This window comes from Schistocerca nitens, chromosome 7 (genome assembly GCF_023898315.1).
Source record: "Schistocerca nitens isolate TAMUIC-IGC-003100 chromosome 7, iqSchNite1.1, whole genome shotgun sequence".
Taxonomy (NCBI): domain Eukaryota; kingdom Metazoa; phylum Arthropoda; class Insecta; order Orthoptera; family Acrididae; genus Schistocerca; species Schistocerca nitens.
This window is the reverse complement of record NC_064620.1, coordinates 343,572,103-343,600,053: the sequence shown is the minus strand read 5'-3', so window position 1 is coordinate 343,600,053 and position 27,951 is coordinate 343,572,103. Positions and strand designations below refer to the sequence as shown.

Genomic DNA, 27,951 nt, shown 5'->3' with positions numbered 1-27,951 from the left:
TGTGCTAATGAAAGTCAAGAGCAATACAACAAACCTCTTCGAGATAATGCATTGAGACAAAGACTGGCCCGTCAATGAGTCACCGACACATTCAGAACATGTGAACAACAGCATTTGCAAGTGTATCGTGCATTGACATGTGCATCACTTTTTTGACTTGCATTTGAATATGAGTCGGACATTGACTATTCGTCACATTCACAAATTGTAATCGGTGCTATTAACAAACGATGACAACAGTGTCATGCACTCAAATACAAATGTGAATCAGCCAGTTTCTGCTGCGCATCTGGAAAAGTGGTATTGCCACCATTGAATTCGCCACCAGAACCATTGAGAACACTATTGGCTGGAGCTACATCTCAATCTAAATCGTTTTTGCTTAAAATTCACAAACTTTCAAATGACATCATTTGGAGCAACAAAAATCATTCAGAATGAGGATGGTCACAATTTTCAATCAACATTTAAAATTTAGGGCCAAGTGTATCATCAAGTTGGTTCTTTAATGTCGATGCCTGATACTGATTCAAAATTGCTGCAAATCTACTTCATGGGTGATGAGGAGCTACAAATAAATGCATGCTGCCATTACAACCATATCGAGCAGATGGAGGAGCAAGAAATTGTGGGTATTTTAGAACCATTTTTACAGAATCACAACCAGTTGGTCCAGTTGTTCAATACCATTTCAGACAGACTGCAAAACGACAACTATACGATCGTCATCCAAGCAAACAAAGTACCATCTGGGCAGCACACGGGCTGATATAATGCACCGACCATTAATGAAGTTGCAGTTGTTATGGTTGGCGACTCATTTGAACGTCGACATATACAAATCCAAAGCAAAGATAAAACAGTGCATATAATTGAAGACAGTCATCGCTCTTGCAACACTTTGCAATATCCATTGATATTTTGGGAAAGGAGAAGACAGATATCATTTAAATATCAAACAAAGAAATCCAGCAACAGGTACAATCTATACATGTCATTACCTAATATTTTATTTTTATGCATGATTATTTTCTTTTTGTCTTCATTATATTTTTACTTTGCAGGTGCAGAAACCAGCAAGAAAGTGAGCATGATGAACATCTACTCATATCAGTCGATGAATCATGCCAATGAAGGCAATAATATTCTCCAATGCCACCAGCTGTTTCATCAATATATCATTGATACGTACGTGAAAATTGAAAGTGAGCAATTATGATACATAGGGGATAATCAAGCGAAACTTTGAGCTGACGAATACATTCATTTACATGATGCTATTATTGGTAAAGTAGATGGAATAATTAATATCAATGACATTGGTACTTCATAAATTTTTCCATCATTATATATTGGTAGCCCACGTCAGAATATATTCAAGATGCCATGACTTTTGTGCACACGTATGGACAACCAGATTTGTTCATTGCATTTATGTGTAATCCAAAATAGGGATGAAATTAAAATTGCGTTATTGCCAGGTCAAACTGCAATAGATCGGCATGATATGACTGCTCGTGTCTTCAGACAAAAGTTAAAATCATTGATGAACTTGATTATACATTCCTCTGTATTTGGTAAAACATGTGGCTGGCTGTTTTCTGTTGAATGGCAAAAACGAGGTTTGCCAAACGCGCATATTTTGATTTGGTTGGTCGACAAAATACAGTCTGAAGAAATTGATAAAATTATCTCATTAGAAATTCCGGCTCAGAATATCGATCAAGAATTGTATGAGATTGTTACCGCTAACATGATCCTTGGTCCATGGAGTGCTATAAACATGATGGCACCATGCATGGACAATGAAAAATGTATGAAACTTTTTCCAAAAAATTGTATAAATGATACAATTACTAATATTGATGGTTATCCATTGTATCGTCAGAGAGACACTGACCATTGTCGTCAATCACATCAATTACACCTGTTGAATGGTACAACAGTTGCCATTGACAATCACTGGGTGCTTCGGTATTCACCATTGCTGTGTAAAATCTACAAAGCACACATAAACATTGAGATGTGCAGTTCGGTGAAGTCTGTAAAATATATATACAAATATGTCAATAAGGGCAGTGATACAGCTGCATTTGCTGTTCACAATGTTAACAAAAATGATGAAATAACACGGTATCAAATGGGCCGATACATCAGCAGCAATGAAGCAGTTTAGTGTAGTTTGGGTTTTCTGATACACAAAAGAGACCCTGCTGTTATACATTTGGCCATGCACCTTGAAAATGGACAGTGTGTTTATTTCAAGGAAGAGGCTGCTCTACAACGTGCATTAATCGCCTCAAAAACCACATTAACTGAGTTTTTCGAACTATGCAACTGGCCAGGTATTCCTGGTCAATTTGCAAAGACATTAATGTATACTGATGTGCCATGATATTTCACATGGAACAAACAGTAAAAAAAAATGGGAACCACGAAAGCGAGGAGTTCCGGTTGAAGGATACAATGGCATATTTATGGGAAATACATTATGCCAATTATACACAGTCCATCCAAAGCAATGTGAATGTTTCTTCTTGCATTTGTTGTTGGTTAATGTTCCTGGACTGATGTCTTCCAATACTTGGGAACAGTCAATGGCCTTTTGTACGACACATATCATGATGCATGTCATGAATTACATTTGCTGGAAGATGACAAGCATTGGAATATTACACTTGCAGATGAAGCTTTGAGTTCCTCTCCTCAACAAATTCGCCAATTATTTGCCATATCATTGACGACACGTTTTCCATCTCAAGCTTCTGTCCTCTGAGACAAATATAAGGATTCCATGAGCGACGACATTCTGCATTACATTCTGAACACTGATCAAGATCCCAATATTGATTTTTCGCCATAAATATATAACGAGGTGCTAATAAAGACTGAAGATGTTTGCATTCTGATTTCGAATATGCCACTCATTCATTTTGGTATCCCCTCACCTAACCGCCCAGCAACAGACATCATTGACAGCAAGATTCAGCATGAACAACAGTTCAATATGGCCTCTTTAACTACTTTCACTGAAAATAATGAGCAGCTTCTCACTGATGAACAAAAGAATGTATACGATCGAATTAATTTGTCAGTTGCAGCAGAACAAGGTGGATTCTTTTTTTGGATGCACCAGGTGGCACTGGAAAAACATTTCTCATCTCGCTAATACTTGCATGCATTTGATCACAAAATCATATTGCGTTAGCAGCTGCTTCATCAGGTATTGCAGCCACTTTGCTTGGTGACAGATGGACCGCACATTCAGCACTCAAGTTGCCATTGAATATTGACACAAAATCCAGATGCAGTGTGCAACATAAACAAGCATTCCAGTATGGCAAAAGTTTTGCAAAAATGCAAAATTATTATCTGAGATGAATGCACTATGGCCCACAAGCATTAACTTGAAGATCTCGATAGTATGATGGAGGATCTAAATAATCACTCCAGGCTTTTCGGTAGTGCCTTACTGCTGCTGTCTGGTGATTTTAGACAGACATTGCCGGTCATTCCACGCACTACATATGTGGATGAAATTAACGCATGTATAAAACAATCTTATCTATGGAGAAATGTCAATAAATTACGTCTTAACACAAATATACATGTTCAACTGCAAAACGATCCATTGGCACTATCATTCTCTGAGCAATTGCTCAACACTGGAAATGGAACAATACCATTGCATGGAGACACACAATGCGTCAAATTGCCAGACAATTTCTGCAACATGGTAAATATGAAAGATGCTTTGACTGAAAGTATATTTCCAGAATTACAAGCTAATTGTATTAATCATGCATGGCTTTGTGAATAAGCTATTTTAGCTGCAAAGAATATCGATGTTGATGCTATTAACTTCAAAATGCAACAGTCATTGCCCAGCAATGAGATATTATTCAAATCGATCGACACTGTTACCGATCCTAACAAAGCAGTCAACTATCCTGTTGAATTTTTTAATTCACTCAGTTTACCAGAAATGCCACCACATAACTTGCAATTAGAAATTGGATCACCTATCATTTTGCTTCAGAATTTAAGTGCACCTAAACTATGCAATGGTACAAGATTAGTCATAAAAAAATTATGGGCAATGTTCTTGAAGCTACAATTTTGAACAGCAAATTTGAAGGTGAAGTAGTTCTGCCATGAATCCCAATGATCCTTTCAGACTCACTCATTCCATTCAGATATCTACAATTTCCAATTTGCTTGGCATTTGCCATGACTATTAATAAGTCACAGGTCAAAAAATGTCGATTTGTGGGTTGGATCTAGAAAACCCAGTCTTTTCAGATGGCCAATTATATGTGGCGTATTCTCGCATTGGAAAACTGTCCAGTTCATTCATTTATACTCCTCAGGAATTGACTAAAAATATTGTTCATCAGCTCACATTAAGATAAAATTAAACAAACGTTATTGATTATAATGAATTGTTTTTAGAAAAATTGATGTTATTTCAAAATAAAGAACAGAGAAATTATTATATTATTTGTCTTTCATTTTATTTTTTTGTTTAATATCCTAATCGCTTGAAATATCATGTAGGAGAACTTCTGTCGGGTCCACTAGTGTTTGGATATATATAAGTACAATGATGACAATGATGATTCTATAACATATATTTACATAAAAAAACTCTCATAATTCTACATCAGGGATACATAAGAAGGAAGTGTGAGCAATTAAGGAGAGCATAAGTCAAGGGGGAATTAATGAGCATAAGCCAGGGAGGAACTAATTGTGATAATTATTCAGGAATGTCAGTCAAACATTTGTTCTGATGATATGTAGGATAGTGGGAGAAGTATAGCATAAATAAATGTATGATATATTGAATAGTGTATATAAATGTGGTGTCTACTGGAAACTTAGAAGTAGAAGAGTAGTGGAGGACTCTAGGGGATTAAGGGAAGTATTAGGGAGTGAGTGTTAAGTGTGAAATAGAGTCCTACTCAGGAAGGATAAAGGGGGCTGCACCCAGCATTTACTGGTTACAAAGGGCAGATAGGCAGACCTGATAAAGGCTGACCTATAGTGTCAGAACAGGGGCACCAAGAAGAGGATTGACCTGTGCCATAGGAAAATAGTAATTAAGAGGGGCGTACCTACCAAAATAGAAGAAGGAAGTGCACTCTTAGGATCAACCCATATGTAAGGTATAGATACTGTTCCTGAAGGGAAAATGACAGTATTGTGGCAGAAGTCACACATTTTGTAGGAATTATTCTGGTAAATTTGAATTCTGTATTCCAATAGCATTATTGTTTTCTGTTTATGAGTGTCAGAAATAACAGTTCCTCCAGACTACAAGCTACTGTAGGTAATGAAACTATTATGTACTAAAGAAAAACTAGTACAGAGAATTGGAATTAAGAAAGAAATAATTAAGTGTCTATGACACCTGGAGTTTGTCACTGGAAATCAAGAATGTTGTCTGCATGATTCCTAGATATAAAAGTACTAACTCCAGCATTAGATGAAAGGCTCAGATAGTTATTATCAGGACAAAAAACAAGAGCTAGATACACAGAAATTTGTTGCTATTGCTAATTTTCCAACTCATCACAAAAAACCAGCTTACATCATTTTTTGCATTAACTGGATTTTATAGAAAGTGTTGTAGTGGCCAAGCTTTAAATGCTTCATGCCTGCGTGAATGTTTGAAGAATAATACCATTTGGTATTGGAACCAGGAATCTCAGGATGCTTTTGATGAGATAAAAGGATGGTTGTGTCAGTCAGATATTGTTCAGATTAGATTTATCAATCCCTTTTTGTATTATGACAGACAGGAGTGATGTTGGTTTGGGGGATCATTTATTTCAGGAGGTTGAATTTGATGGTGTTATTGATCATAGATCTCTTGCATTTGCTATTAGAGTGTTGCAGAGGTGTGAAAAGACATACACTGTAACTGAGAAAGAGCTTTTGGCTGTACATTCGGTGTTCAACAAGTTTAAAAACTATTTACTAGGTCACAAATTCATCATCTATGCTGATCACAAAGCTTTATCTTATCCCCAGGTGTGCAAGCTGTTACATAACAGAATTACACATTGGGCCTCGTTTTTACAGCAGTTCAATTATAAAATCAGATACATTAAGGTCACATACCATGTAGTTGCCGATGCTTTGTCTAGGCTAACTTTAGGGAGGGAATCATGTAGCAACTTTGGAGAAGGAGCGGAAAGACTTACCTTAGGGTAAGGTAAGTCTTTCCGCTCCCGGGATTGGAATGACTCCTTACCCTCTCCCTTAAAACTCACTTCGTTTTGTCTTTCCCTCTCCTTCCCTCTGTCCTGATTAGGCAACAGTTTGTTGCAAAAGCTTGAATTTTGTGTGTATGTTTGTGTTTGTTTGTGTGTCTGTCGACCTGCCAGCACTTTCATTTGGTAAGTCACATCATGTTTGTTTTTAGATATATTTTTCCTACGTGGAATGTTTCCCTCTATTAAAAAAAAAAATATATATATATATATATATATATATATATATATATATATATATATATATATATATATATATATATATATATATATATATATGGTTATAATAGAGGGAAACATTCCACGTAGGAAATATATATCTAAAAACAAACATGATCTGACTTACCAAATGAAAGTGCTGGCAGGTCAACAGACACACAAACAAACACAAACATACACACAAAATTCAAGCTTTCGCAGCAAACTGTTGCCTCATCAGGAAAGAGGGAAGGAGAGGGAAAGACGAAAGGATGTGGGTTTTAAGGGAGAGGGTAAGGAGTCATTCCAATCCCGGGAGCGGAAAGACTTACCTTAGGGGGAAAAAGGGACGGGTATACACTCACACACACACACATATCCTTACCCTCTCCCTTAAAACCCACATCCTTTCGTCTTTCCCTCTCCTTCCCTCTTTCCTGATGAGGCAACAGTTTGTAGCGAAAGCTTGAATTTTGTGTGTATGTTTGTGTTTGTTTGTGTGTCTGTTGACCTGCGAGCACTTTCATTTGGTAAGTCACATCATCTTTGTTTTTTATATAGACACACGAACATACACACAAAATTCTAGCTTTCGCAACCGACAGTTGCCTCGTCAGGAAAGAGGGAAGGAGAGGGAAAGACGAAAGGATGTGGTTTTTGGGGAGAGGGTAAGGAGTCATTCCAATCCCGGGAGCGGAAAGACTTACCTTAGGGGAGAAAAAGGACGGGTATAAACTCGCACACACACACATATCCATCCACACATATACAGACAGAAGCAGACATATTCAAAGACAGAGATGTCAGTCGAGACGGAAGTGCAGAGGCAAAGATGTTGTTGAATGACAGGTGAGGTATGAGTGGCAGCAACTTGAAATTAGCGGAGATTGAGGCCTGGTGGGTAATGGGAATAGAGGATATATTGAAGAGCAAGTTCCCATCTCCGGAGTTCGGATAGGTTGGTGTTAGTGGGAAGTATCCAGATAACCTGGACGGTGTAACACTGTGCCAAGATGTGCTGGCCGTGCACCAAGGCATGTTTAGCCACAGGGTGATCCTCATTACCAACAAACACTGTCTGCCTGTGTCCATTCATGTGACTGGACAGTTTGTTGCTGGTTATTCCCACATAGAATGCGTCACAGTGTAGGCAGGTAAGTTGGTAAATCACGTGGGTGCTTTCACACGTGGCTCTGCCTTTGATCGTGTTCACCTCCCGGGTTACAGGGCTGGAGTAGGTGGTGGTGGGAGGGTGCATGGGACAGGTTTTACACTGGGGGCAGTTACAAGGGTAGGAGCCAGAGGGTAGGGAAGGTGGTTTGGGGATTTCATAGGGATGAACTAACAGATTACAAAGGTTAGGTGGATGGCGGAAAGACACTCTTGGTGGAGTGGGGAGGATTTCATGAAGGATGGATCTCATTTCTGGGCAGGATTTGAGGAAGTCTTATCCCTGCTGGAGAGCCACATTCAGAGTCTGGTCCAGTCCCGGAAAGTATCCTGTCACAAGTGGGGCACTTTTGTGGTTCTTCTGTGGGAGGTTCTGGGTTTGAGGGGATGAGGAAGTGGCTCTGGTTATTTGCTTCTGTAACAGGTCGGGAGGGTAGTTGCGGAATGCGAAAGCTGTTGTCAGGATGTTGGTGTAATTGGTTCAGAGATTCCGGACTGGTGCAGATTCGTTTGCCACGAAGACCTAGGCTGTAGGGAAGGGACCATTTGATGTGGAATGTGTGGCAGCTGTCATAATGGAGGTACTGTTGCTTGTTGGTGGGTTTGATGTGGACGGACGTGTGAAGCTGTCCATTGGACGGATGGAGGTCAATGTCAAGGAAAGTGGCGTGGGATTTGGAGTAGGACCAGGTGAATCTGATGGAACCAAAGGAGTTGAGGTTAAAGAGGAAATTCTGGAGTTCTTCTTCACTGTGAGTCCAGATCATGAAGATGTCATCAATAAATCTGTACCAAACTTTGGGTTGGCAGGCCTGGGTAATCAAGAAGACTTCCTCTAAGCGACCCATGAATATGTTGGCGTACGAGGGGGCCATCCTGGTACCCATGGCTGTTCCCTTTAATTGTTGGTATGTCGGGCCTTCAAAAGTGAAGAAGTTGTGGGTCAGGATGAAGCTGACTAAGGTAATGAGGAAAGAGGTTTTAGGTAGGGTGGCAGGTGATCAGCGTGAAAGGAAGTGCTCCATTGCAGCGAGGCCCTGGACGTGCAGAATATTTGTGTATAAGGAAGTGGCATCAATGGTTATAAAGATGGTTTCCGGGGGTAATGGATTGGGTAAGGATTCCAGGCGTTCGAGAAAGTGGTTGGTGTCTTTGATGAAGGATGGGAGACTGCATGTAATGGGTTGAAGGTGTTGATCTATGTAGGCAGAGATACGTTCTGTGGGGGCTTGGTAACCAGCTACAATGGGGCGGCCGGGATGATTGGGTTTGTGAATTTTGGGTAGAAGGTACAAGGTAGGGGTGCGGGGTGTTGGTGGGTCAGGAGGTTGATGGAGTCAGGTGAAAGGTTTTGCAGGGGGCCTAAGATTCTGAGGATTCCTTGAAGCTCCGCCTGGACATCAGCAATGGGATTACTTTGGCAAACTTTGTATGTGGTGTTGTCTGAAAGCTGACGCAGTCCCTCAGCCACATACTCCCGACGATCAAGTACCACAATCGTGGAACCCTTGTCCGCCGGAAGAATGACGATGGATCGGTCAGCCTTCAGATCAGGGATAGCCTGGGCTTCAGCAGTGGTGATGTTGGGAGTAGGATTAAGGTTTTTTAAGAAGGACTGAGAGGCAAGGCTGGAAGTCAGAAATTCCTGGAAGGTTTGGAGAGGGTGATTTTGAGGAAGAGGAAGTGGGTCCCGCTGTGACGGAGGACGGAACTGTTCCAGGCAGGGTTCAATTTGGATAGAGTCTTGGGGAGTTGGATCATTAGGAGTAGGATTAGGATCATTTTTCTTCGTGCAAAGTGATATTTCCAGCAGAGAGTACGAGTGTAGGACAGTAATCTTTGACGAGGGCTGTTTGGTTGAATCTGGGAGTGGGGCTGAAGGTGAGGCCTTTGGATAGGACAGAGGTTTCGGATTGGGAGAGAGGTTTGGAGGAAAGGTTAACTACTGAATTAGGGTGTTGTGGTTCCAGATTGTGTTGATTGGAATTTTGCGGTTTTGGAGGGAGTGGAGCTGGAAGTGGGAGATTGAGTAGATGGGAGGGACTGGGTTTGTGTGCAATGAGAGGAGGTTGATGTTTGCTAGAAAGGTTGTGAAGGGTAAGTGAGTTGCCTTACCGGAGATTGGATAGTTTTTTGAGGTGGAGGGTGGCATGCTGTTCTAATTTTTGGTTGGCCTGTAGGAGGATGCTCTGAACAGCCAGTGTGGATGTGGGAGAGGAAAGACTGAGGACTTTTATTAAGGATAGGAGTTGACGGGTGTGTTCATTGGCTGAGTAGATGTGTAGGTGAAGGATTAGGTGAGTGAGGGCAATGGATTGATCAGTTTGGAAATGGTATAGGGACTGATGGAAAGAAGGGTTACAGCCAGAGATGGGAACTTTAAGTGTGAGGCCTTTGGGGGTAAAGCCAAATGTCAGACAAGCCTGAGAAAATAGAATATGGGAGCGTAATCTGGCTAGGGCGAAGGCACGTTTGCGGAGGGAATGTAAATAAAACTTAATGGGGTCGTTGTGGGGGTGTTGTGAGGATGACATGGTATTAGAAGGTGGAAAGTGTAACATGAGGCTGAAATGAAAATGAAAATAAAAATATATGGGGAGAGATAAAAGTGAACTGGAAAGTAACTGGAGATCTGGTGTGAAAAAAGGCGAAAAAGTGTTGGTTACAGCTGGGCTATGTTGGACTTGGGTTGGTAGACAATGATGTGCACAAAGGTTAGGTGGTTGTGTTGCCGCCAAAACACGTTAAAGAATGGAGAAATTCGGGAAAATTTCGAGGTGTACACGATCAAAGGCAGAGCCACGTGTGAAAGCACCCACGTGATTTACCAACTTACCTGCCTACATTGTGACGCATTCTCTTTGGGAATGACCAGCAACAAACTGTCCATTCACATGAATGGACACAGGCAGACAGTGTTTGTTCATAATGAGGATCACCCTGTGGCTAAACATGCCTTGGTGCATGGCCAGCACATCTTGGCACAGTGTTACACCGTCCGGGTTATCTGGATACTTCCCACTAACACCAACCTATCCGAACTCCGGAAATGGGAACTTGCTCTTCAATATATCCTCTCTTCCCGTTACCCACCAGGCCTCAATCTCCGCTAATTTCAAGTTGCCGCCACTCATACCTCACCTGTCATTCAACAACATCTTTGCCTCTGCACTTCCACCTCGACTGACATCTCTGTCTTTGAATATGTCTGCTTGTGTCTGTATATGTGTGCATGGATATGTGTGTGTGCGCGCGTGTGTATACCCGTCCTTTTTCCCCCTAAGGTAAGTCTTTCCACTCCCGGGATTGGAATGGCTCCTTACCCTCTCCCTTAAAACCCACATCCTTTCGTCTTACCCTCTCCTTCCCTCTTTCCTGATGAGGCAACAGTTTGTTGCGAAAGCTTGAATTTTGTGTGTATGTTTGTGTTTGTTTGTGTGTCTGTCGACCTGCCAGCACTTTCATTGGTAAGTCACATCATCTTTGTTTTATATATATATATATATATATATATATATATATATATATATATATATATTGGCAGAGCATATGCCGTGTGGTACGAGGGAGGTACTGAACAGCATACTTAGTACATAAAACAATGTTTCTGGATTTTATGTAACCTCTTGAAAGGAAATAACCTATCCATTGGCATGTGTGATGAGAAACCTAGGGATGAAACTAAAAGATGTGGGTTAATCCACTCCCACACTGCTGTATGACTGTAACCTTGCTGGTCTAGTTGACTTACAAGAGCTGGGTATTTTTTTTTTTTTTTTTTTTTTTTTTGCTTCCCAATACATTATGCAACTTAAAATTAGATGTATTTTTTTATCAAAATTGTAAATGAATCTTCTAGGCCTCTTTGTATGTAGGTTAATTTGTATGAACAATCAGCAAACAGTGTGGAGGACATATATGTATATAGACCGTATAACAACACGTATATATGCCTGATTTCACACTCTGATTTTGATCCTCAAGCTGCTCGATTATGTCATCATTCAAAGCTATTTATGACTCTGTTTGCCTGCATTTATCCTGAATGCTGGAATATTGTATCTCATTGGAACTTGAGCTATGGGTAAACTCATGCCTAACTCTGTTTTGGGCACCCTGGTCAACACGGCTGTGTGTGTACTGAAGGAGAACATGCAATTAGTGATTGAGGCTAGATGCTTCATATAATTGCTCTTTACATAAGATTATGAATTTTATTCATTTTGTTGTGTTAAAACATTTTTTGCTGGTTTGTACCCCGTGTGGTTTGGATTTGTGGGTCAACCCCCACACCGTAAGCTTAGGCCCCAATATTTTTTCATTATTTTGTCCTTTCATCAGTCAACATATCCTTGCATACTCTGTATTATGTGGCTGATTGATTTTGTGTTATATTTGTGCTCATGACTCAGTATATTCTTTTGGTCTGTACCTGTTTTTATGAGTTTTTTGAGGCAGCTCACTCATCATACATTTAGACTCTGCATTTTTTCTCTTCTCATTTGAAGGTTTTAAAGGTGTGACTTTACAGATGTAATCTTGCGATTTGTAATTCTAGTTATTTACATTGTCTCTGCAGTTATTTCTATAGTTTAGTGTTGCAATGTTGTAATTTTGTAATTGTGACAGAATGTTCCACAGATCTAAAAATCTGAATGCCATGTTCTGATACATGTATAAATTATGATTTGCATAGTAGATATTTTTCTTACATTTTCTGTAATACATTGTGTATCAGATACTTCTTCAATTTTGAAAAGGTCAGTATTATCTCAACTGTTTTTCTAAACATAATTAATGTGATTTTGTACATGATGCATTATATTTCAAGCTAAAATCTAGAAAAAATTACTTTATTTTCTTTTTTACTATCAATATGTACTAGTTCTGTACGTAAAGTTAAAATTATATATTTTTTGGAAACATTTGAAATTCCAAAATATTTGACACACTTAAAACTTATATTATTAATTACTCGATTTGGTACTATTTATTATGTTTGTTTCTGAATTCATTTATAAAATAATAATATAAAATATTAGAAATTCATTTGTCAAGAAAGATTGTAATCCCTTTATAATATTGTTATTATCAAGAATAAAGGAGTGGTGGGCATGCCTCTGATACAATTGGATGTGTTTTTGTATTTTGGAAGAACAATGTAATTTTAGCTTTGTCAGTGTGAAAATTCAAAGAAAGTGTGATATAAAATGTGAAACAAATAAATTATCATGAAAACAAAAAATCTGCATGGGCTTCCTTTAGAGTTATTTAGGTCAATTGGAACCATGATAATATAAATATGAAAGTTTCAGCTTGAAGAAGTGACCCTTAGACATGAATAGAAATGAAGATAAGTAAAAAATTTATTGTAAGTCTTAGTCCTCTCAAAACTTATTAAAAGAGATAACCATAAAGACAGTTGTGACAACAAAGGAGGGAGGGCTAGATTACACAATCTATTAATGAAGTAATCTTTTCAGTAAATTCATTTATCACATCCACTGTGTTTTTACTGTGTTGGAAGCCAAATTGGTTATTTCAAATGATATCATATTGTGTGATGAAGCTTTGTATCTGTAAAGAAGAAATTTTTTCAAATATTTTTGATATGACTGCATGACTGTGAGTATAGAAGTGTGGCAATCGTTTCCCATATCATCTTTTCAATCTTTTTTAAACACTGGTTTTACTTCTTACTTGTTACACCATAAAAAACTCACTCAGCAGGTTGCTATGAATGTGACATGGATCAGGTTGTTACACTATAAAAAATTGTCCCTTTTGTCATGATGCATATGACACAGAACCGGTTGTTACACTGTAATAAATATCGTCATACATCGGCATCCAAATGATATCAGGTGGGCTGTCACAAATAACAAATTTTAGGAGTGTGTTCAGCAATCTCATTAACCCTGAATCTGTTTTTAATGGCTTACATAAATGTGTGAATATGCTGGGTGTTCAAATGAATACAATTTTATAGTTATAAGCAAAGATGATAATTCAAATAATGGGCACTATCATATTTATTTTGATAATTATATTTGTTATGTAATGGAGTAATAGAAGAGGAAATACTGGAACTCTAATCAATGTAATATGTATGTTGTAGACATGTATTATGAAAATGTAGTGTAACCTACTGATTGCATGTATGTTGTAGATACATAAAAGATGTAATCACAAAATGATAGCTAATGTTGTAGATATGGAAAAGATCTAAGCCAAGAATGTAAGCTAACTGTTGTAAATGTATTCTGAAACCGAAATTGTAATCTATAAGTTGTATATGTACATGGTGTGGATAATTGAAGTTCCATTTGCAGGAGAACTAAAAGGGCAGGCAAGCAAACACAAGGTTTTGAAATAATAGTTTCTCCATGTTTTCTTCATTTGGCTGTATTTGATCTTTCAAAAAATGATTTTTCTGTTGAAAAGCAGCAGCATTTTCCTGCCAGTAACTGAATGCATCTCTGATTTATGATTTTTTGGATATTATTTGTCTTTTTCCACCCAATTCCATTATTACAAAATCAGCAGAACATTAATTTTGACCTTCTGTGGGCATTTACAACTATTTGAGCCATGTTTGGCAAGGCATCAACAAGACACTTATTGCTAACAAGTTTTTGAAAGGTCCTTGATAAACCGGAATACAGGAGAACTGTTAATTACTTGAACAGCCATAACATTCTCAGTCAATGTCAGTTTGGTTTCTGGCGAGGTTTATCAATTGATAATGCTGTTTTCTCTTTCACTGACCAACTTCTTGAATCTCTTAACAGAAAATTGGGACCAACTGGAATTCTATGTCACCTATCCGAAGCTTTTGACTGTCTCAACCATGAAATTCTGTGAGGTAAAGCAGACTACTATGAGTTAAGTGGAATAATGGAAACATGGTTTCAATCCTACCTTACAGATAGGAAACAAAGGGTAATAATTACTGACAGCAGTGGAATCCCAGCTTTATCCAAGTGGGGCACAGTAACACTGGAGTGCCTCAAGGCTCGGTACTGGGATCCTTACTGTTCCTTATATTTATAAATGACCTCCCACACTGCACCACGTCAGTGAGCAAGTTCACCCTATTCACTGGTGATACTTGTCTTCTAGTTGAGAAAGCAATAGGGAACAACTGGGAAACATCTGTGAATAATGCATTTGACGACATGAACAATGCATTTGATGACATTCTGAAATGATTTAACGGCAATGGACTCTCTCTCAATATAAAAAAAAACCTCATTATGTACAGTTTCGCATGGCACATAAAGAACCAGCGGATATAAATATATAATGTAGTGGACAACAAATAAAGTAAGTCAACTCAGCTATGTTCCGGGGTGTGTATTCAGATTGCAAGCTAAATTGGTCCAACCATATCCTAGATCTAGAAAAAAGGCTACATTCTGCAACATTTGCCTTATGCATAATTGCACCACCCACACATAAGGAGGTCATAAGAGCTGCTTATTTCAGATATTTCCATGCACTTTTGGCTTGCAGAATCATCTTTTAGGGCAACCAGCCTTTGGCAAAAAAAGGTTTTATTGCTGAGAAGAGAGCTATATGTATCATGAGTGATGTGCTATCAAGGCACTCATACACGAATCTGTTTAGGAAACTACAGGTATTTACAATGGTATCTCAGTACATACACTCCCTTGTATGTTTCATTGATAAAAATTACTCTTCCTATAAAAACCAATAGTGAATATCATGGTCACCACACAAGGACTTTCATAGTAATCTTGCTCCTGAAACACTAAAGTTCAAGAGCAAACTGAAGTCATTCTATTCAATTAGTGCATTTTTTAGTACATAGGAGCAAGTTTTTATTATTCAACTGAGTTATCCATGCAATGTAAGCATAAATGAAACTATTTGTTGCTGTAATGTTATACTATTGCTCAATTACTTTGATATTGTTAATCTGAATGTGTACATTTAATTGTTAATTGTGATGTAAGTAATGTGTTTTTATTTCTTCCAGTGTCCCATGTTGTTACAATGAGTTTTGTCATGAATTAACCATGTTGTGTGCTACTGTATTGTTAACATTGTAAAAATACTGACTCATTCCATATCCTTGCAACTCCGTTGCAATCAGGATCAATGGAACTCACAATAAAATTAAAAAAAATAATAATAATAATAATAATAAAATACAATAAAATGTAGAACCAAAAGTATCTCTGTTTTTATTGTAGTGGAAGAGTTCTGTCACAGTCGCAAAATGTGACAGATTTTGTTTCAAATTGCTATAGTGCAGAGTGCAGGCACTATATAGTGGCAGATGGTTGTGACCATAAACAAACTAGAGTTTTCACTGACAGAGGAATGAGGAGCAGTGTGGGGAAAGACGAACCACTGACACATTGTCAAAAGGATTGCCGATCCCTTCTGGTGCTGTGTCATAATCAAAATATGTGATGGACCAGTATTAGATACATCAATAATTTCAAAAGAAAAAAAAAGTGTGTGAAATCTTATGGGACTTAACTGTTAAGGTCATCAGTCCCTAAGCTTACATGCTACTTAACCTAAATTATCCTAAGGACAAACACATACACAACCATGCCCGAGGGAGGACTTGTACCTCCACCGGGACCAGCCGCACAGCCCATGACTGCAGTGCCTTAGACTGCTCGGCTAATCCCATGCGGCTTTCGGAAGAAGAAAAGAAAAGAAAACAAATTGGCAGTGCATATTCTACATATGCATCTACATCTATACCTACACTTTTCAAACCACTGTGAGGTGCATGGCAGAGAGTATGTCCTAATGTACCAGTTGCCATGGGTTCTTACTGTTCCATTTGAAGAATGATTGTTTGAATGCCTCTGTCCATGTGCTAATTATTCTAATTTTATAATCACTATCCCTATGTAAACAATGCATAGGGGGTTGTTGTATATTCCTAGAGCCAGTTCTTGAAAAGTTTTTAACAGACATTCTTGGGATAGCTTTTGTCTGTCTCCAAGTCTTCCAGTTCAGTTCCTTCAGTATCTCTGTGACACTCTCCTACAGATAAGACAAACTGGTGTCCAGTTGCTCTGTCCTTCTCTGTATATGTTCAACATCCCCTGTTAGTCCTATTTGGTAGGGGTCCTACACACTTGAGCACTTTCTAGTTGCAAGATTGATTTATAAGCAATCTCCTTTGTAGACTGCTTGTACTTCCCCATTGTTCTACCAATAAACTGAAATGTATGACCTGCTTTACCCAAAACTGAGCCTATGTGACCATTCCATTTCATATCCTTATGAAGAGCTATACCCGTGTATTTTTATGGGCTGGCTGTGACTCAATGATATTCTAGTCATAGACTATCACATTTTTCTTCATTTGGTGAAGTGCACAGTTTTACATTTCTGAGCATTTTAAGTAAGTTGCCAATCTTTGAACCTCTTTGAAATCTTATCAAGACCTTACTGAATATTTATGCAGCTATTCTCAGACTGAACTTCATCATAGATAATTGCGTCATCTGCAAAAATTCTCAGCTTACTATAATTTTGTCTGCAAGGTCATTGGTACACAACATGAACAGCAAGGGTCCCAACACACTACCGTGCTGCACACCTGAAATAACTTCTACATCTGATGAAGGCTCTCCATCCAAGATTTTGCATCCTTCCTACCAAAAAGTCCTCTATCAAGTCACAGATTTAGCCTCATACACCATATGACTGAGCTACTGACCATAAATGTGTGTGTGGTACTGAACATACAATTTATCGGTACAAGATCAATTACACATGCTGCAGCCGACACCAACTGAGCACGACATGCAACGAGATGCTCCTGTCATTGTTCTGCCTCCGACTGCTGATGATCCTTCGCCATCACATACATTTTCGCCTGAACAACTGCAACAGCTATGTGAGCAAATTGCGACATACAACTTGTTGGTACAAGATCAGTTACACATGCTGCAGCCGACACCGGCCGAGCACGACATGCAACGAGATGCTCCTGTCACTGTTCCGCCTCTGACTGCTGACGATCCTTCACCGTTACTACCAGATACAACTAATACTCTGACAATCACACTACATGGATCTATGTCCCAGATGTCACAACTCTCATCATCACACTGCCTCAAGTGGAAATTCTATGTTACTGATGTGATACAAGCAACTTATTTACGCCACTGCCACCTCTCCTTGGTAGTTCCAGACACTTCGTTTCTGTACCATGGCATAACCAGCCACATTCCAGTGCTGCTTGCTTCGTCACCCTCTTCACTACCTCCGCAATGTACGACCAACACATCTGCCATTTCTGCTTTGATGAGTGAGCATCTTTCTGACCGTGCAGCTGTTTTGCACAAGCAGCTTGCAGCTCCAGTTCCATCAAACTGTGTTGCCTCTCTGCCATGGACCAGTAGTTCATCTGCCAATTTGACTTCTTCACGTTCACATTACGTCTCATCGCCTTCCTGCTTCAACCATCGTTTTGCCGACCATGTCTGCTTTCCACCACCTCCCGCCATCACCATGCCTCATGAACAGGGCTCACAGCCACACCCCCCAACCTTCGATCATGAGGGTTTGGCACATCAAACCACCGACACTGTCAACTCCGCTCAGAACATCCTGCCATCCACTGCTGTAACACTTTCACCGTCCACGGACTCTGAGGTGACGCTTCCGTCTACACCAAAGTCATCCGCTGCCAAGGTCAGTCATGTGAAGCTTGCTGTTTTCTCCCCTGCTGTGACATCAACTGCTTCTATAACTCCGTCATTACCGCGAGTGTTGCTCATCTGGCATCTCTTACGCAACCTGTTAAGCCACAGCATGCTTGATCCTTTATGTCATATGGCCAATAACAATCTGTTACCGGACACGTTGCACTTACCATGGCGCTTGCTGGCAATGACTTTGGCAATGCATTGCATTGCATCTTCGACGCACTCCATGCCTTTGATCGGATCAAAACCCCGCTGCGCCGCACAGCCTTGGCACGACGATGTTCTCCCCACCGACTCGCCACCGCCTTCTGCTTCCACCGTGCCATCAGCAGCATGGAACGGTCAACCTGTGGATGCCTTCTGTGCCTTGCCTCCTGCCCTCCGCTGGTCGTGCCTACCAAGACATCGAGAAACAGTCCGATCACACCTCGCGCTAGCACCTGCCACGATGCGATCGGTCACGCGCACCTGTGCTATCAGCCGGCCGGGTGCGCATACGCCTCTCATCACGCTTACTGTGCTCCACACTACTGGCGGGGGCTCTGTGGTGGTTATCAACTGCAAGAGTCTACCACCTCATCTTTGAGAACAAACTTCTTTGAAAAACTGTTGATCTCAGTGTGTTCCGAACTCTGTATTCGAGCAGATGTGTTTGTACAGATATGATCAAAATAAAGTTAATTCATTATAAACGATTGAATACTTAATGTTGGGTTCAATATTACCATACATAACATCTTGATTCCCATAATGTCATTCTGTTCAAGATACCTCTTTATGTTTGAGCTCAGAATGTGTTCTGAAATTCTACAATAAAATGTCATCGATATTGGATGGAAGTTTTGTAGATCACTTCTGTTACCCTTCTTATAGATGGGTGTGGCCTGTGCTTTTTTTCCAAGAACTGGAAATGGTGTTTTGTTCAAGAAATCTACAATAGATTATAGTTAGAAGAGGAGCTAACGCAACTGCAAATTAGTTATAAAATCTGTTAGGAATTCCATTGGCCCCTGGAGCTTTGTTCAGTCTCAACGATTTCAGCTGTTTCTCAACACCAATGACACTAATAACTGTTTCATTCATCTTTTCAGTGATACAAGGATTAAATTGAGGCAGTTCTCCTAGGTTTTCACTTGTAAAGGAACATTTGAAAATGAAGTTAAGCATTTCAGCTTTTGCTTTGTTACCCTCAGTTTCAGTTCCTGTCTCATATACTAGTGACTGTATGCTAACTATGGTGCCACTAACAGCCTTTACATACAACCGGAATTTGTTTGGGTTTTGTGATATATGATATGACAATATTCTGCTATGGTAGTCATTGAAGACATTATGTGATTGCTGTCTTGAGAGACAAATGTGTTTCATTCAGCATCTCTCTGTCTATAGCTGTATGCTTTGATTTACATCTATTATGCAGTGATCTGTGTTTCTTTAGATGTTTCTTTACAGTGACTGTATACCATTGAGAGCCCCTCCCATTATGAACTATTCTGCTGGCTACATATATGTCCAGTTGCTGGTCAACTACTCTTTTCAGCTTGAACAGCAGTTCCTCTACATGCTCCTGCCCTGTTATGAAAGTTTCAACTTCCTCACTGAAATATGACATTACTGATTTTTTATATAGTTTGCTGAACATATGTATCTGTCTGCTTGTTTTAGTTGTTCTTTTTAGTTTGATAACCATTGTGGCCACCACTGCACTGTGGTCACTGATACCAGTTTTCATGCTGATATCCTCAAATAGGTCAGGTCTATTTGTTGGCATTAGGCACAATATATTTTCATCATGAGTGGGGTAACTATCCATTCTAGGTATTTTACAGAAAAGGGATTTAGTAGTGTTTCATGGGACACATTATTATGCCTGTCACTAACAAAGCTGTAATTTTACAAATTAATTGTTGGATGATTAAAGTCTCCATTGATGATTACAGTATGATAGAGGAATTTACATAGAAGTGAAGTGACATTTTCTCTAAAGTTTTCAAGTACATCAGGAGATGAGTCGGATGGGTAATAGAAGAATCCCATTATCATTTTATGCCAGTCCCTGATACTAAGTCTAGTCCACACAATCGCACATGTAGCTTGAGTACCTAATTATAAAGAATGTAGCAACCAGTCATGGAAACATAATTTATTTATCTTGTTGAAAATTGATTTCGACTGATATCAGTCATCATCAGTGCATTTTTCTAACAGATTTATACCATAAGTAGAGGTCTGTCCTCGACAGATTTCTATCATGATTTCTTCAATATGAGTTTCTTATCCACTGCAGCAAATACATCTCCTCCATTTCCCATTTGACTGTCTTTCCAATATACACTCGAACTTACCCCAAAAATCTCACCACTTTCAATTTCAATTTCATCCAGGTATCTGTATCTAGTATAATGTGAGTGTCACTACTTTTCAGGAGTGCTTCAAACTCTGGCACTTTGTTGCAAAAGCTTCAGTAGTTAACTATTAGGATTTTAATACTCTCACCTGTGGGAGGTATATCTTTCAATATTATATTGTTACTTTCATATTTCCTACAGCTACCTTTATCTGGATCAGATGCTTAATGTAAAAAACCTCTTGTCTGCACCCCCTGCACAGTCATCTATCTGAGTAATTGTCTCTCACATGTAGGGCACACTCGACCTATTTAGGAAGCCTCTACAGTTCTCAGCCCTATGACACAAGTCCAGGAAGTCACAGCCTAGTTTGTCACAGAACTTTGGAAGTCTCCGGTTCAATCCTTCCACTTGACTCAATGGGCCATGATCAGTTGTGGGGACAATACTGCAAATTTTGTGCTTTGCTGAAACTCCATGCACAATACTGGTTTTCTGAACCTTCTCTGCCAGTCGCTGCAATGGCCAAAGTATGACTTTGGGGTCCAGATGACAGGCATCATATGTTCCAATGTGCACCAAAATCTGGAGATGGTTGCTCCTGTTCCCTCAGTGGCCACCAGAATAGCCTGCTAAACATGTTGAATGCCCCCAGGCCCACAGGCATACACACTGAGTGTACCTGGTGTCCTTTCCTGTCCCTTGCTGCCATTTCCATAAGGGATACCATCATTTGCCATATGTTTGAACTGATGATGGGTAATAGACACCTACTCTCTTTCATTTGTCTCCTCTTCACACAAGAGGGAACACATTTCCCCAAACAGGTGAAGTGAGTCCCATTGCTTCATTTTCAGTTTCAATGTAAGACTGCTCCTCAAACTTGTTGGTTAGGTGGATTGGTACAATCCCCTGAGCCCCGCCTGTCCCCATCCACTTTGTACATGATGTCTAGATTGACCATTGGCACACCACTTCTAGTCAGATGGACAAGTAATGGCAGATCCTGCACTTTTTGCAGAGGAGATATAATCCACAAATAAGTGTCATGTGACTAGGGCCTCCCGTTGGGTAGACCATTCGCCGGGTTCAATTTCACACCACTTCGGCGACTTGCGGGTCGATGGAGGTGAAATGATAATGATGGGGACAACACAACACCCAGTCCGTGAGTGGAGAAAATCTCCGTCCCAGCCGGGAATCGAACCCAGACCCTTAGGATTGACATTCTGTCGCACTGACCACTCAGCTACTGGGGGCGGATATACAAACCACAGAACAGGTTAGTATTTGAGGTACCTTTGGAATTAGTATCACAGGTACAAAACTCTCAGGAGTTATTTCAACACACCAGTTCGCAACAGTTACCAGTTGTTTGACAGTAGTCAGGGCGACTTGCAGCTGCTTATGAATGTCAACCAACTCATCCCATATTCAAGAACAGAATTCACAGTGGGGCTTCGTTTTGGCTGGTGGAATGTATTACAAGGCAAAGAAGAAAGAACTTTGAACTAAGTCCATTGATTATCTTTTAATTTATTGAGCTAAAAAGCATTTCTTAAAAACTAACATGCAATTACTTGTTGAGGTTGACAGAATATTGTTAAATATGTAGTTCAGGTCCAAAGTCTCACTGTATTCAATACAACCACAGTACAAAACATCTACCACCTAATTTGTCTTGTTAAAAGCATCTGCATTATACCAATTTTTGAACTTTAGCTAACAAACAAATGTAGGCTTATGCATTTCTTTGTTATAAAATGCTAGGTCCCATACCTGCGTACTACATTGCACTATGTGGCATGTATCTTAAATGGGCTGTTCAACCACTCATAATTGGCATAGCACAAGAACAGTTTTTGATGTAGGGCTGCTGTCTATCAACAGATGCTGTTTATCAGTTGCATCCAGTTTTTTATTTACTAAAGTAACTTCATCCCTTAGACACTGAATTTCACTCACTAAATTTTCAACTAAAGCTGATAATTTTCTCTTAAAGCCACTTTTTACAGTTTGTTGCTTTACCTGAATTTTAAAGGTGCCATTGATTACTGTTCCAGCTTGTCATAAATTTGTTGTTCTCTTTCACCGATGAATCAATTTTAGCACATCAAAACTGGAATGAATTATGGCATTCCCTACATGTGATGTCAGTTTGCAGCACTTTTTTTCCAATATTCATTATCTAAAGAAGAATTTTTACATAAGCTGCAAAATGTTGCATTACTACATGCTACCATGTTGCTCTCCTTTCTCTCTAGGTACCCCTTGTTCTTGTTTTGATAATTTTAGTGATATGCAGTACTGTTCTCTTAGCTACAAAACAATGTCATGCGGACAGTTTATCAATTGTATGCAAATGCAAAGCCTATGACAGTCTGGAGGTGCTATGAACAGTGTAACCAGTAAAAGAATCAAGTATTTCAACTAAAACCTTCTAAATGTTACTGCTTTAAAGACTGTTGTATTAGAATTTAACACCAGGAAGCAATAATGTGCTATGAAATTATCCATAGGAAACGATTTTGTGAAAAAGAAAAAATGGACAAAATTCTGCGGAATCATAACCCAGGACAACCTGAAATGGATCATGTCTACAGAACCTTTTTAGCCTGTAAGCTGCCTAAAAACATATTTTCCATAAACATTATTATCTAATATTGTAAGGATATGTACATAACAAAAACTGCTCAAAACACATTATTCTCATCTAATATAAACTATGCAGTGTACATAAGGGATGCAACAACACAAACCAACCTAGTATAATATAAAGAAATATATATAATAATAAAAAATGAAGTGTGTGGCTTTTTAGATATATTGAATTTATGAGATTATTTTTTCGGCACTCAAACAAGCAGAATAAGCTGGGTTATGCCTGTCAACGGGTAAAGAATCCTTTTATATTAGTTTCACATAAATGAAATAGTCTTTCTCTTGTGGTATATTTATGCTTACCAATTAATAATATTATGTCCAATTGACTCATCCAGCTACATAATCTTGACCGTGTCCATGTTGCATTAATTGGACCTTCGTAAATTTTCTGAAGTATACAGGTGTGCTTCAGTTCTTCTTATTGCATTACTATTTGAAATAATAACTCATACAATCTTTCAGTTAGTAAAATAGATCTATATTCTTCTGTTCGACACACATGGAAAACACATACTCTTCACTTACTCACATAGCCCAAAATGGCGGCATATGATTATGCTCTAGAATGACTTGGGTCAACTCTGTTCACTAGCAGAGAGCAAGTCCTACTTCCTACTGAGGGACAGGAAAAATATCTTATGTTTTTAATATTTGAAAATAAAAAATAGATGACGGTAGGCACAGGCTCTACGCTGGGGTACCGCTTCACCTTTTCTATTTGCCTTTAAAGAAAATGAAAACATAAAAGTAAGAAATACAAAAGGTACATCACACTAGGCACATTATTAACACTACAGAAAAAAAATTACCAGAGTTATTTGTGGTTACAAACCTGTTTAAACCTGTATGCAAAATTAGATGTGCTTCGAGTTACAGAGGTATATGTATTGCAAGTAATACTGCTTGTGAAAACAATAAATCCAAACTTCAGCTGTGATCTACACCAGCATGATACAAGACAAAAATTCAGATACCATATAAATAGTCATAGAACAGCTTTATGTGAAAAAAGAAATGCCAATGCCCTACCAAAAAGTCTTGCAGCCCTTCCTTTTAACAAATTAAAAGACCAACTAAAAAGAATTGAAAATTCATTTTGTTCCTTAGATGAATACTTTATCTTTATGAAAAGTGCTTCATAAGTATGCCAAGGTCATAATTTAAAGTAATACGCAAGTGATTTAATGGTAATAAAAGTATATGTAGCACTGCTATTTGTATATTAACAAATGTAAAATGCATTCAAATATACAATTTATTGTTACATACAAGCTTTTGTTTGTAATTTGTTCAAAAATGTTACAGTGTGTGTGAAATCTTATGGGACTTAACTGCTAAGGTCATCAGTCCCTAAGATTACACACTACTTAACCTAAATTATCCTAAGGAGAAACACACACACCCATGCCCGAGGGAGGACTCGAACCTCCGCCGGGACCAGCAGCACAGTTCATCACTGCAGCATCTTTGACCCCTCGGCTAATCCCGCGTGGATTGTAATTTGTAAACTGACTTATTCAGAAGAATGAGCTGTATGATGTCCTGAAACTGTATTATTTCTAGGAATTGTATTTGATTATTCAGTACTGAATAAATGTTTAAGTATTATTATTATTATTATTATCATCTCTGGTAAAATAATTGATCTGGGTACAGCTATGACATAGTGTCAATTAATTGCATGTTTTCACATTTGTTTTGCAAAATGCAAGTTTTTTTGAGGTAAATAAAACTGAACTAGAATTGAGGAAAAAAGAAGACATTTACTAGTAGTGTAATAAAACTAATGTTATATATAGTGCTATCACCATCAGTCATTCCCAAGAATACTCTTTCTTTACAATGACATTCACTTGTCATTTACTAGTTTATTTATGTAAATATCCTGTCAATATATTTACATTTTTTTTCTTTCAGAATTGTGTTGCAGCAGGAGGCAATGGGTGCCGTTCAAGCTGCACCATCGACTACAAGTTCATTTCCATCAACAATAAGGTATGTTAATTTTAAGTATTTAAGTGTGTGATGTAACAGAAAATACATCTTTGAAGGACACACATTGGAAACAAACAATCATATTCAGCATAAATTAAAAAAAAAAAAAAAATATGAGAAAAGGGGAAGAATATAGTTTACTGCACAGAGGATGATGTATACTTCCATTTGGATGCAGAAAAGGGGGTAAATAAAGAAAAAGAAGAAGGATGAGAGGAGGAGAAGGAAAGGAGGAAGAAGAAGGAAAACATAAAATTTTGAAATCTAGAGGCAATGGTCAGAAACATGAGGTCCACATTAATGAAAGAAGTGAGAGAGCACAAAGAATCAAGGAAAATAAAATACATACATGAAAAACAGTCAGAGTTAATACAGGAAGTATCTATGTTTATTAGAAAATTGGGAGGAATATGACAGATGAAAGGTGACATGGAGAAAGTAGTAAAATGTAAATACATAAAACTACAACCAATAATTTTTTTGAAGTAGTTATTTTTCCCAGGACAGCACCCAGTATTATGCTTGAAACAGCTAAGTAACTTCTGGAAACCATCTGAAGATAATCCTGAAAAGGTTCAAAAACCAATTCATGGAATGAATAAATAACTATTCCAAGAAAGTGACTAGTTGCAGATTTATGTATTTACATCGAATAAACACTCATGCATTCTAAAACATCTGTAATGGATAAGCTTAATCTAGTGAGTGGTAAAGTTTATGGAGACTTAAGTAGATCTGCACCATGGCATACATGACTAGTATGAACTTTACTGTGTCCTATCTGCTTTGTATTTAGCTACTGGAAGATAAAACAATGTAGTTTTGTGACTGGAAACTGCCAAAAACCAAATGATCTTACTTTTTTATATGGTGAATTTCTGGGTGTCTTATGCTCTTCCTGTTATTTATGTTGTTAGTCAATCTCATTTAAATTTCTTTCTTAGTCACTCATTGAACTAAAACTGCCTTATTGTTTATTTGAAAATGATCAAATATTTTTCATGAAGGAACTTGTGGTAGCTATCTAAAAACTTTTGTTACAGCTTGGATCACGTTTACAGTGTGAAATTGCACATGTAAGAAATTTTTGAATTTATATTCAGAATATGAAAGATATAGCTCTTTAAGACATGTTTACTGTACCACAGAGCAGCATAACTATTTTGTGATTGCAATCACAGCATTAAACCCTTTTCAAGAATCTACAAAACATAATACAATGAAATGAGAACAATTTACAGTGAGATTAAGAGTAGATACAGCCAAGTTTGTAGTTTTTTGAATGTCATATATTGTACTTAACAAGATTTTGAAATATAGGCAGAGATAATAACGTCATATGCACAACTGTACATCAAAGAACAACTCATCAGTGATATTGGTCAATATTTAATTTTACATGATACAGTTTTGAGTGGATTGTATATATTACACAACTGCAAGTGTGCATTTAATGATATCTCATAATAAATGTCCGGAACAGTTGAGAGTATTTTTATTTCTGACATCTATTTGTTCATTGAGTACATTTTGAGGTTGCTCTTTGAAGGTGTTATAAATTTCAGTTTCTTCTAGAGCGTCCATTAATTTCCCTTTCACTACCCTATAATTTACCTATCTCAGGCTTATGTAGCAACTTTAAAGATTCCTTGATGTTGTTGGTCTTATGATGACAATTTTGTAGATGTGCAGTATGAAATATGAATGTAAGAAAACTACAAACTTGGTTGTACACATTGTGAATCCCATTTTAAATTTTTCTCATAACCGTATATTAAGTTTTATAGATGCTCAAAAATGACTTAATGGTGAAACATCAATTGGAACATAAAATTCTAACAGCTGAAAGATTGATGAAATCCACTAAAAATTTTATAGAAGCTAGGGACTCATTCTACAAGAAAATATATACTCAGAATTCTGGCACATTTGTATGGTATATTTTTAGCTGTGCACAAATTTGTATGACCAACATAAAATATGGAAGAAATTAATATTTCATCTTAACAATACCCTAATAGTAATACCAGATTGAAAGTGTTTTTGTTTAATGATTTTCTTCCTGACTTAAGGCATTAAGTTTCCATATAGTTGACAGAATGTGAAATTCTCCCAAATGGAATATAACAACAGCTTCCATTAACTATTTTTTCATAGCACAGACGGTCTTTGTTTTAACTTGAAACAACTAAATAACTCCAAAAATATGTGTCACACAAAAAGTCCCCCATATGAAAAGCAGATATTATGAAAGGGGATACCTGTTTGTATTGCAACTGACCCCCCTCCCCCAAACTGCCACCCTCCCCTTCCCAGTGTGGGCCAACTTTTTATTGTAAAATGGGACCCCCCCCCCCCCCCCCCCTTGTATTGCAGATTCAGATTCTACATCAAAAATATGTAGAGTTTACCCAAAGCATTCTTTTCCATTTGCAATGGATAATGCTGTAGTTGACAAAATTCAGTTTTTTTGATTACTGCAATTAAAAAATGATGCAGCTCATTCTACATTACGTTAGTGATAAAAATGTAAACTTTTTTGTCCTAAACAGACGATATTTTCATTAAAAATTAATTTAATTTTGCAAA

The 27,951-nt window shown here is 38.2% G+C and overlaps 1 protein-coding gene across 1 annotated transcript in view; it reads left to right on the top strand.

Annotated features, from left to right (window-relative positions):
* The window catches only part of LOC126195609 (WD repeat-containing protein on Y chromosome-like), a 455,713-nt gene that overhangs the window by 271,126 nt on the left and 156,636 nt on the right, over positions 1-27,951 (top strand). The window contains exon 10 of the mRNA XM_049934234.1: positions 25,285-25,362. Coding sequence (XP_049790191.1) covers positions 25,285-25,362 — 78 coding nt within the window. The remainder of the gene's footprint in view (positions 1-25,284; positions 25,363-27,951) is intronic.